This window comes from Vollenhovia emeryi, unplaced genomic scaffold (genome assembly GCF_000949405.1).
Source record: "Vollenhovia emeryi isolate VEMERY1.0 unplaced genomic scaffold, V.emery_V1.0 DF939126.1, whole genome shotgun sequence".
NCBI lineage: Eukaryota > Metazoa > Arthropoda > Insecta > Hymenoptera > Formicidae > Vollenhovia > Vollenhovia emeryi.
In genome coordinates, this window is record NW_011967240.1 from 3,048,941 (window position 1) to 3,061,870 (window position 12,930).

At 38.4% G+C, this 12,930-nt stretch overlaps 2 protein-coding genes across 2 annotated transcripts in view; one reads left to right on the top strand and one right to left on the bottom strand.

The window, feature by feature from the left end:
• The window catches only part of LOC105569020 (neuronal acetylcholine receptor subunit alpha-7-like), a 218,285-nt gene that overhangs the window by 143,430 nt on the left and 61,925 nt on the right, over positions 1–12,930 (bottom strand). Inside the window, exon 2 of the mRNA XM_012025139.1 lies at positions 12,603–12,745. Coding sequence (XP_011880529.1) covers positions 12,603–12,745 — 143 coding nt within the window. The remainder of the gene's footprint in view (positions 1–12,602; positions 12,746–12,930) is intronic.
• The window catches only part of LOC105569019, a 197,893-nt gene that overhangs the window by 107,898 nt on the left and 77,065 nt on the right, over positions 1–12,930 (top strand). The window lies entirely within an intron of this gene.

Sequence of the window (12,930 nt, forward strand, 5' to 3'; positions counted from 1 at the left end):
CTCATCTAAAATATGAACGTAAACCGTGGTGCTTTGTCGCGGTTACATCTCATTTACGCACCGCGCTCTTCATTATCTATCGATTTCGTGCAATCTGCTCCATTTTCGGGAAAAGAGAGAAATTTGTGCGACTTCGGCATTCGCGCTGTACTGTACAAACGGACAGGAAGTAAAAAAATCGCTTGTCGCACATTGTTACAGTATGTAAATGTAATCAAAAATTATCTCGATTAACTGTTGCAATTAATAACAACTATTTATCGGACTAATAGCTACTTCTTCACCGCAGATTATGCTTCCGATACTCGCGTTGCGTTTTATATCGCCAATTCAATAGTGATTTATCCATTCTTCCGAATCAAAAATGCAAGTTGTTAGTTTGAGTAATTTGTATGACAGAAAGTCACGCGATATTTGTTACTTTGTGCATTCGCGGTATTTCACGTCGCGTACGGGAGTGTCCGAAATTTCGTGCGATCGATAATTTTCGCGAGTGAGTGTTGTGTTAGTGCAACAAGGAAATCTGAGAGGAGGAGATGGCCCGGGAGGCATCGGGCAACGGCGGAGAAATGGTGAGGTAAGTGTCTTACATTTTGATGTTATTTGCTACTTGTGCAAAATAAAGCATCTGTTCTGTGTTTTTACTTTATTTATTCAAACGATTCGAACGAGAATTCGAATAAGTGTTAGAGACAAAACCATACATATATAATTTTGTGAGTTTATATTTAAAAGAAAGACTTTTTCAGTATTCTACATAATTATTTTAATAAATACCTATTTTAAAAAATATAAAATATAAAGTATATTTAATACAATAATTTTTATTTTACGTGATTGGTCTATAATAATCATATGCATATCTGTATTTTTACAGTTTAACACATATACCTAGTTAACGATGTACAACTCTGCTGTTGCGACTCGTCTCAGTGAGTGATAAATTACCATTTATTTTAAATTGACGTTGCGCATACAATTACTTCTTTGCATATATACAAATTCTTAAAAATATACAATGCTCAACTACAAACTGCGCGCGCAAAGTGCGCGTTTTGTCATTTCTAGTAAACTATAAAAGTGAGATGAGAAAACAATATACATATTACAAACATAATTGTATCAATATTTTAAAATAATATTACTACAATTTTACTGAAGTAATATTGTAAAATAATGTCTCTGCAATATCTATGTACCATTACACTACAATATGCAATGTTGTAATGTTGCAGCAACGTTGTTGCAAGCTTTTGTGTTGTATGGGCGTATCGCTCACGTAGCTCGTATAATAGGATGAAAAAAAAACGCGGACTAATCAATGAGAGGGTAAAATAAAACAGAGAGTAACATATCGGGGTAAATTGATTGAGATTTGTTAATCAATGGTATCTTTACCGCCGCTATTATTTATATGATAAAGTACGCGCGAGTTCGCGTGACGCGATAATAGCTCGCTCCTATCTTAATCGTTCATTTATCTTGTTCGCGATGTTTTGACGTCATTGCGGTGATAGTGATGAATTTACGGCGCGCGGACAGTTAATTCAATGTAGGGCGACGAGCCCGGAAAACTTTTCGCGGTACGTGACCCGCCATAATAAACGGTAATGCGGCGCAACCGGGGGTTGCTCGCTGCACAAATGCTGCACAAATGCTGCGCGTTTCCCCGTCGAACAAATCCAGTTTGCGGCCTCTGGCGCATCTTTGACGCTATGCGTCACTCGCGCCCGCGTTTGCCACTACCGGGGAACAACGATGAAGCGAATTGAGGATGAGAGTAGATAGAAACCCTGCGACTCCTTCCCATCGTCGTCGTCGTCGTCGTCGTTCCGGCCCCATTAGCTGGCTTTCTTCCACTTGCGAATTGCATCACGTCGTGTGCGAAATCGAATTGCGGCACGCTCGGCATTCGCGTAGCAAGCGCACTTCTCTGCGCGATTTTACATGGTACGAAAGCGCATTAAGATCGCAAACAAGAAGAATTCTAAGTTTATCTCGATACGCCCTGATTTATGTGACTTTGGAACAATATATACATTTCATTTGATAACATTAATTGACTTAGAAAAATAGTGTAAATAATATTTATAGAGGAAACATTTAAGCAAACAATTGTCCAGTTAAGAAATAATTTCTTGATAAAATTATAGAACATTAATGATTTTGAGGCTTTCGGCATCAGTCACGGTATATCTTGAAAATGCCATTAAGTAAACAATAATTATAATCACCGATTTTGTTTCATGATTGTTTTGGTAGTTAATTTAACATTTACAGGAACTTTACTTGTGCGTATTTGTCATCTGGAATATTTAGGCCAACTATGTTATATCTTTAAAGAGATCATGTAATATGCGCATGCAAATCTGCATCGACTATGCAAATTTCATTGAGCCGCTCGCCCTTATTTCAGACCAATCGCGTTTAGCACGTCCTGGCTTAACCAAGGATTTACAGATCGCGAGACCCTCTTTTGGCAAGTTCGCCCGCAGCCTATTTCGCCGAGGTTTTAACCTTAGTGCCCTTGGGGATATAGCCCTTCTTCCTTAAAATCTCTTGAATTTCTCGAAGCCGCGGCTGATCGCAAACTGGCTTTAACTACTTAAGCTTTCTACTCGGGGGTGCCAAATTGCTTAGCGTCTACGACAATTAACGTAATATCAACTTATTTATCTTGATATTTCCCGCAGCTGTGGCCCGTTGAAAATAACACTATTACATCAACTTGATGCACGATCGCTTGAAAAATGTTTAACGTTGAAAATAATTGCTATTAAGATTCTTGAACACTTTTTACTTTCTGTTCAAGATTCATTAGTTTTCCAATTATTCATATTACTTCATTTATTTCTAAATTATTTTTAATTTATATTACTGAACTTTTGATATTGTCAAAAAATTATCAGAATTGCAAATTATTGTCATTCATATTATCTAATTTTGTGTCCTCCTTGCTTTTTTGGATGTTCACCTTGATTGGCGAATAATTTTAAACGGACAATTAAAAGTAAATATAAAGAATTTTGTAGAATTTATGAAATGCGTTCATTTAAAAACTGTGTATATGTTGAGTACAAAGAACTCGAGAGTTGAAAGACTATCATCCCATTTCTGACACTGGCTGCGGAACCTCATTTTTGCTCCTAACTTTGAGATTCCAGTGGAAGCAAGAAGTTTTCCGACAGAAAATGGATGTTGGAAAATGCTTTAACTTGATAAACTATGCCTCGCGGACGTGATAGACTTTAGAAATTATTTTAATTAAGCACTTTCAGCAACCATTTAAATTACGATAAGGAATTCGATAAATCTTAGTACAAATAACCTCAGCGTTTGTGGAACTGACACGAAATCTTTAATATCACTGCTCAAATTTTACTTTAATATATATATATATATATATATATAAAGTATGCTAGAAGACAAGGGAAATATGGATGTAACAATATATGTAGTAACAACTGCTGACAATTTAATCCTAAGTTTAATATCGCGCATAATGTCGTTACATCAAACTTTGTTTCATTGAAAATGCAATTACAGGAGTTTATTAACTTGTCACGGAGCATCAAAGATGACACTTTTTTATTCGGTTAAAATAGGAGACGGGTTATATCTCCGATTGAGTAAATTTTAACTGAGAACCGTTTTATAAATTGATAAATTCCAGATTTTACAATTAATCTGCAACCATAAGGTAGAAAACGACAATTGCTTTGCTGTTACGTATAAAAAAGAATGTGAAACACGTTTTTAGTATTTAAATTCCCACTAAATTTGTATGGATTGAACGCACTTGTCGTCGAAGTATTCCACGTTTGTTTAGCATTCGTGACACGAAATTGCGGAGCGTTTATAATATAGAACCACGAATGGAAATGGGCCAAGCGTCACGCGAAAATCGATCTAGATTATCGGACGAAACCAGTTTTGCGCTCGCCAAAAATTTATTCGTGCGCGCGGTGCGAAAAAATCGATATATTGCATACCCATAAGTTATATTGCTCATAATAAAAAGCAGGATGTGTGATACGGCGTTCTGAATTTTCAGACAATTGCATTTTTGCGCGATAAATATTCCGAATAAAAAGTAGAGTAAATAAAAAATTTCGCAATTTAACGTAAAATTTTACATTAATTGCAATAAAATATTCCACATTGAAATAATCATAAACGTTAAGAACGGCAGCGTATTTTCAGACACGTACCCACATAAAACAAATCTCGAGAATCGTTTATTGCCTTTTGTAATCGTTAACAATTGTTACATATTTTCACGGTGGAAAATTTTAATCGAACAGCAAGCTATGACTAAGAAAAACTAGATACATGATCGAAATAAATTTCCCCTAGAATACGCGAGCAAGTGTAGCGAACGTGCAGTTTTCTTCGACCTGGGAACGCTATAACTTAGATCGCCGTCATTTCGAGAATCGTTTCGCAAAGTATAACCAACGCGGCAGTATTTCAGTTCTTGGGAAAGCGAAGAAAGCTCTGGTTTGTGTGCGGTCGACGTAAATGCACCGAGTATTAGTGCGAGGACATGCCGGGGAATCTGGATCTGTCGTAATGATGCACCGTGAAACGTGCGTTTAACGTACGTGTGTACGTGTAATTTTCCAGTTACGTGAGACGCTTTCGTTACTCGGCAAATGAGAATAATTACGATGAGCAACAAGAAATGGTGGATGTTGTTGATGCGAAAATTATAAGACGCAATTTCTCGCGATATGTAACGTACGACTGACGAAATGTACGAAGCAAATATAGAACATTATATAAAATACAAAATTAAACACATACGGAGGACTTTCACATTTTCTTTCGTGTAAAATAATTTTGAAATGTCGATCCATAATGTTCGTATTGAGTCTTGATGAAATTTAGAGAACACCACTGTACGATCGCAAATTTATTGTTAAAATATGCCAATTTAATAAAGAAAGTGTGAAATCTTATTTGAAAGTAAAATTTGCAATAAATACCACAGCTTGAGAATAAACAAGAGAAACCGATTGCATCGCCTCAAAAGTACGTCTCTGTATTACATCACGAAAGTCGTTCACGTTCCAACTTCATTTCCAATTCGATTTCACTAAGACTTTGAATTATTATCGATTCCGCAGCTCCAATTGGTTATTTAAGCTCCAGTTTAGATTGTAACAAACGGCACGAAAAAAGGAACGCGATTCATTACTGCTGACTGTATATAAGGAAGGAAATAGAAAAGATTGGGAGCTTAATTCCCTATATCCGTTTGAAATACGTAAAAGATTTCTGATTGTTCTATACACCGCCACGTAAAATATACCTTTATTGAAAGAAACAAAATTACAGAATACAAATTTATAGTTGTCACACTGCATTTTCTGAGCAAATTAATTATTCATAAAGTTCTGATTATCCATATTTTCCTTTTATTAGAAAATATAATTAGATTATCATGTATCAGATGAAAATTAATATTAATTAGAGAAACATTGAGACATCAATAGTCTGAATTATAAAGGCCTGTGTCCACGATGTGTCCAAAATGTGTAGCCAATCAGCTTGCAGCTTTTATGGAATAGCTGCAATTTCTCGAAACCAGAACTTGGACCAAGTTCTAGCATCGTGGACACAGGCCTTAAAAGCCGATTTTTCCAACTTCATGGTAAACTAATTAATAATTAAATTATATCTTTATCTTTGTCTAATTTGAAGCAAAAACAAAGACAATATGTATGATTGAACTAGTAGTTAACTTGCCAAAAGATTGGAACAACCGGCCCTAAGTATAGTAAGTAAAAGTTTTAAACAGACGGATAAAAATAGTAATACTTTATTCTCCACTTAATTCAAACGGACTTCAATAGAATTTACATGGCAGATTTCATTATCAGAACGTTTAATGTTGACAATTACGAAACAGCAGAAAGTGATGGCTTCTTTCGATATTCTCCCGATATTCTCCAAAAGATTTTTATCCGAATAAGAAATGCGCTATTAACGTCTTACACAGCGGCCGTATATCACTCCGCTATTTATCCCGCTATCATTCGCGGGCCTCAAGTTCCGTCCCCTGTAAACACTTGCCTAAAGAACAAACACCGAGAGTTGTAAACTTCAGAATCGTCTAATAATAAATTGCACGACGACGTTTGTACGACTCGCGACAAATCGCGCAAGTGCAGCTAGTTATTTTCACGTCTAGGATAGGATACAGCCCACAGCCGATTTGTTAAGCTGCGTTTATCTACAAGACAAACTCATCATGAGATAAGTCTAAGCAGCCCTAAGGGAACGCGTGCCGAAATATATTGCGCGCATTGACGATAACACCGCGAGTTTCCTTCCCGCTTCGTCGACGGCGAAACGTCGGTGTGCAGCGAGCGGGCGCGTGCACACCCGCCCGGCCCCGAAGAAACGAGATAGTCGGTGCCATTGCAAGTGAGCTCTGAAACTCGGCTAATCTCCGGGCTAAGTACTATTCCTCTGCGGAACACTATTGAAACTCACTCCCGAGCAGGCGTTTCAAGAGCGAAATTGTTCATGATTTCAAGCGCCATGGCGTTCAAAGCGCCATGAGAAGGAGCTTCCGAATAAATGATCGATTTCGCTTAATGCCGTAAAAAGAATTCGCAGTAGTACTCGAGGTGTAGGACCTTGGCGTCTGAGAAGCCAGACGAGAGCGAGGTGAAAATACAATCGGTTTTAATATCATTGTAATCGGAAAAACAAGCTGATAGGTATAGAATAAAGTAAATTCAATGAAGAGAATTAGCGCTAATTGAAAAGAAAACGCATGTCAGTGCTGTAATAAAAATTCATTGTTATTTCGTATGAAATTAGTATTTTTTTAATGAAACTATTTATATAAGGTTGGAAAAAATTGTTGAAAATAATATATTCAGCTTTTTTCTAAGGGCATTTATTAAAACTTGTTTGGTCCATCTTGAAAGTGCTTATTCGTAACATGAAATGGAAAATTTTTACAAACGTCTCGTGCAAAAATGTGCCTTTGAATTTACGTTCTTTCATTTCTCATATGTAAATGAACGATGACATGAACGACCACATTGCGTAAAGATATGTGAACAATTTGTAGACATCAGCTGATATAAAAGAAATGAGACTCTAGTAAGAAGGCGACTTTATCGATGGTTTAGATAAACGATGGGGTTGTATAGCTACCCCCACTTTTTGCATATATTTATCTATTGACAACAATGTTTTTAGAATCCTTGTGGAAAAAAATAGATCACCGCGTTTCTTCCTACTTGTCGGGCTAGAGGAAGACGGGTAGCGACATCGCGCCACGCACACATACCGATAACCCTTACAATTAAATTTCCGCTGATTAATTCAGTGTGCGATGACATTAAAAGCTTCTTATTGATTGCTTGAAAATAAAATCAGAGTACGTACACGTTACATGCAGGATGCAAACTACTTCGTTTTTACAGTAGAAGCTCAGATTTTTTTACAGACACACCCATTTACGAATAACTTGAAACGAATACGTTGCATTAAATATATACAAAAAATAGGTTAGAAACGTAACAGCCATTTAGGACCTGGCACAGGTGGAGGTAGCCAATTAAATTACTAAGTGACTCCATATACCGTGTTTTTTCCGACCTGTCCTGCGCGCCGTTACTACCGGACATATAACGCAGGTTTTTCGTTAGGTGGAATCATTATCGTCAGTGAATTCACGTGTTATACAATCGTTGAACGATTTTTCATCAATTCTTTAAATGCTATACTTAGCATTCATTGCAATAACCCCCCATAATATTATCACAGCCTCAGTGATCGAGTTGGCTAAGACGCCCGAGATCACGAATTTTAGAAATCTGGAAATGTCAGGAAATTTTACGATTTATCTGGATTTTTATATCGTTTCACATTTTTTTATGATTAATTTAAAGTTTTTAAAAAATAAACTTTTCTTTGGCTCTCTCTCTCTCAGCACACTAATCTTCTGTTTTGCTAAACATCAATTTATTCATAAGCGCGGTCGGTAATTTATATTTTCATCGTCGTGTTATTTTATTTCAATGTGTTCAACTGAGGCAAAACTATAAAACAAGATGAATTACTAAACAGTACTATCTAAGTAAGTTACTATCTAGTAAGTTGCAAACAAAATGCAGTTAAGCAAAACGAAAGCATCATATATTATTACGTACGGTATCACAAATGATTTGAATGGTTTGTAATGATATGTTCGTTCCTATTGCACATTGTATTACACATAGATGGTATAATTGCTTTAATTTTTACCTTTTTAAATTCCGAACTTTTGTTACCCGAGAAAAATGTCAAGGGCTTCGTCATTTAACATTTACTTGATTTACCATACAGATGTAAATGTACCATACAAATTATGCATCTTGAAAAAAGTTACACTAAACGGTCAGGGAAAAATTAATTCCGGTTCCTGGAAAACCTGAAAAAGTCAGGGAATTTTTTTCATTGAATTTGCTGGACACCCTGTTATTGTAATGAATGCTACGTATAGCATTTAAAATAATTGATCAAAAATCGTTCAACGATTGTATAACACGTGAATTCACTGATTCCACCTAACGAAGAACCTGCGTTATACGTCCGGTGGTAACGGCGCGCAGGACAGGTTGGAAAAAACACGGTATATGGATTCACTTAGTAATTTAATTGGCTACCTCCACCTGTGCCAGGTCCTAAATGGCTTTTACGTTTCTAATTGATTTATACCTTAAAAGGACCCAGTTGAAGTTTAGTTAAAAAATAGGTGTTTTGGAATAACACTTTCTCGGCCAGCTTCGCGCATTTATAAGCAGAGAACCTTATTTTAAATGAAACGGAATTTTGATTCGAAATGAGCTTGCAGAAATGTTTAGTGGATGGATATTAACAAAGGCTCTCCGCCAAATTTCTGGCGCGGTTGCAAAACGACTCTCTCTGTGTCATTCAGAAGAGTCGTTGGGTCGCGCAAACGTCTATCTTATTGTTAGCATGCAGGGGAGCTTTGTCGGGTATCCCGAATAAGTTGCTATCTCGAACACGCACTTTTCGTACAGCCAGAGCTTTATAGATATCCGCAGTGATCGCAGTGGCATACGCCGAAATGCCTGGATGCGCAGAAGCGATAGGCAGTGACACGTGTGCACGAGTGCACGGGATGCAGATGGCAGCAACATGCAGCGATGTGCAATCTAGATGCAGCCCCCGCAGGGATGACTGATCCGGCACAGTCATTTGGGCTTAGCAATCCCACGAATCCGAGCTCAATACATCGCGGACAATCGCGTACACTCGCACACATGACACACACCCGTACAAGCAAGTGTTTTTATCATAACGCAATAAACATTTGCGGAAGGTTGAAGCAAGACACAATCCTATTTACAAATAATAAGAACAATAAGGCTACGGATACGTGTTTGCTGTTCTTTTAAATTGAGGTACAGCCACAGACTTGTACTACTCGACTACTACCTTCGAGCTGAAAGGGGAGGAGTTCCGCCATGTCTCGTTGGGTAAATGAAGTAGATGTGTACATCCATGGTGTAAAGATACAAGGTGAAGCAATCTGGTGGATGCGCAGTGTCAACCGATCAGAAGTGGCTCAAACTACCGAATTGACCAATCAAAAATTTGCCCCAACCTTCAAACTGCAAATCATTGCAGTTGAATGCAGGAAGAACCAATGAACAATTTGTCCCAAAAATTGGTTACACGCGCAATCTTTCACCTCGTGTCTTTACACCATGTGTGCATCGGTCTGTCAGCGACTACTACTTTATTGACCTAACAAGACATGGAACTCCTGCCTCACCTTTCAGCCCGAAGGTAGCAGTCTAGTAGTGTATAGAAGTCTGCGGATACAGCACGTGCGTATAAGGCGCATACACTTTAATTTGTATTCCGCGACGCGAGTATCTTCTGAATCACAGGATATTATACATATTTTAATAATCACCGTGTCGTGCTCTCGAGGCGTGTAAACGTGCGGTGACTTTATAAATAACTTTTAATTATCATAAAATTTTTCATTTACGCGCCGGTGATAAAAGACACCGCGAGATACTCGATAAACAGAACGCTAACGTCATAAGGATATGCTAACATTATTTTGAAAAACAATCTGACGCGCGGGAGAAATATCTCGCCCGAGGGAGACATGTTGTGGCTACATAATCTTTTGAATTTTTAGTGGTAGATTAACACAACACGCTCTCCCAATATCAATACCGGAACATTATTATTACACCCAGCGTGATCACAATACCGCGCTCTCGCGTCCCTCGACTCGATATCCTTCTCGGTGGTTTATCGCGCATCCCCTGGCGCCGCGTCGAAAATTGCGGCGTGCAACGCCGAAGATAAACGGCGGTGCGAAGCGCGGCGTGCACGCTCGTGTGCATGCACAACGTTATTTATATTCGGGGCCGCGCGTGCACCACGAAGCCGGGCGATATTGCCTTTCTCGGCCGAGAGGGAGCGAGAGCCGTGGGGTAACGTCGGAGCCGGCGCGCCGCGGCCCCACAATCGACAATACGGATTTCGGAAATTAAAAGCTTCCTGTTTCGCATGCGAGACGCAGGACTCGGTCATCGCCTCTTTGCGGAAGTTGTGCTTTAACTCCCGTTCGGACCCCTTCGCCACCGAATCAGCGCGAAACTCGGAAATGGAGGGACGAATAGTAATAAATTTCGCTCTCGAGAGCTAAAGAGATAGCTGAATTAAGTAACTAGTCGTTTTACGACATTACTTGACAGCTTTCAGTTTGTCACCAATATAAACTCATTCTGAAAGAAGCTAATATGTGTCGAGTGTTCAATATAGTTAATAAAATCTATAAATATTTGATTGAGTAAAAAAATGTTAAAATTGTAAAAATTAAGCACGATATTTAACAGGCTTTTAGATCAATGATTGTTGCTTTTTCCCTAATACGGTTTTACGAATTTTCGTGTCCCAACAAAAAGTAATTTAGTATACGAGGGTGGGTTGAAAAGTTTTGAGCTAACATAGAAACAATTTTTTTCGGCCAGCGATGCTCGCTTTAACGCGTCCAAATAATAGTTGGCGTCTTGCTGTGCAATAATAGGCATCTGTCACTAATTTGCAGTTATAAATATACTACTGGAAATTGCAGTGGTGTACTTATAACTGTAAATCAGTGACTATTCACTGTTTTCAGTGATAATCCACTGATTGACTTTTAGAGAGTAGTTTCTTGTAATTTGACGACATTTCACATTTACGTGTGAATTATTTTGACGAATACACGTACACCTGATCGTGTATGAAATTACAAGGTTCCGCCTTTTCTCTTTTAATTAATTATGGATGCACAAACGCGAGGATAATTAAGAAACATCTTTCATCAAAGTGCTCACAGCAAATGCACAAACAGTCGAGACGAGCGATTCTCTAAGGACGATCCCGATGCTACTATTCCAATTTATACTGTGTCTACGGAACTAGGTGAATGCTGAGCGTCGATCTGTGACGTTGATCGGTGCACGCGATTTGTCTGCAGCCAACTTGGAACCGCAACTTCGAAATTCGGGAATACTTTTATTCGTTGGCGCGCGTGCTACATGTTACACTGATACGCGTCTACAAATCGCAGCGTCGCAGTGCTTGCTCTTTGTTTTACAAACATCGTTTTGCAAACGTATGTGATTAAAGATTGCGAACGTACTCGCGTATTCGTCAACGATAAACATGTATACATGTAAATTTACTATACACAGAATGTACGTAACTAGTCGCACCTTGTTAGTCGATGATGAAGAATTTGATAGGATTTAATCTAATAATAAAATAACACGTTACGAATCACTGTAAGGAAATATTCTAAAAGTTGCTCAATTGTATTATTAATTAAATCTTTTTAAATGTTTAATCGCGTGAATCGATTCAACTGATGAGTTTAATCTTTAAAGTTGTTTGAAAAAATTAATCTAGTAGAGCTAAAAAAAATATAACATTTATAGACACAGCAAACAAAGTAGGAAGGTTAACTAAATTATGGTATATTGTTTTAACGCGCTCAAGAATATGCTATTGTTTCTCTTGACTATTCAAGATTTCTGATATGTGTGTCATATCACCTGATACGAGTGTCATCTTCATGACAGGATGTGTGTAGTGGTGCGCGCTAAATTTGTATATCGTCAATATTAATATTAATAAAATGTACGAGTAACACAGTGACATAGAATATGCTTACGTCGCGCCAATAACATGCCAGTAACGAACTCTGATTGTTAAAACCTTCTTGAAATTTCAAAGACCGGACATCGATTATGACACTTCACTAATCGGATAATAAATAAGAATAAATGAGTGAACCGAGTGAACAGAAATCGATCACTGTGTCCTTTCAGAAAGAAATGACGGCAGATATAAAAATACAAAAATAAAACATTTATAAGATCTGTAAAGAACGTCCAAAAGATCTGTGCATCCGAACATAGAAATACAGTAACAGCAATAAAAGAAAATTTATGAAAAAGAGGGACGCGCGACGAGCCTCCGATGGTTGAACGTCGAAGGCCCGGGGAGAAAATAATCCAACGCCGGATGGAGAAGCTGAAGAAAATAGATTGGGCACTTACGACGTCGATTATTTGCATGAGCGTGAGGCCGAAGCTTAGCTGGAGGGGTTCGGACTCGTTGCCCACCGGCCGCTCCAGCACGTTGTACGCGTCCAGCAGGTCGTTTAGCAGCTTCTTCTCGTGGAGACCGCCACTTACCAGCCCTATGCCCAATCACAATCAGCAGTGAGTGAAAAGTTGCGCGCAATCAGTTGCGACGATCTCCCTAGTCCACGTCGCCGATGGCGCATCGCCTCGCTTCGGGGGAAAATGCAAGAAATGGGAGCGGGATAACGCAGGAATGACTACCGCCTCTCTCTCTTTCTCTCTCTCTCTCTCTCTCTCTCTC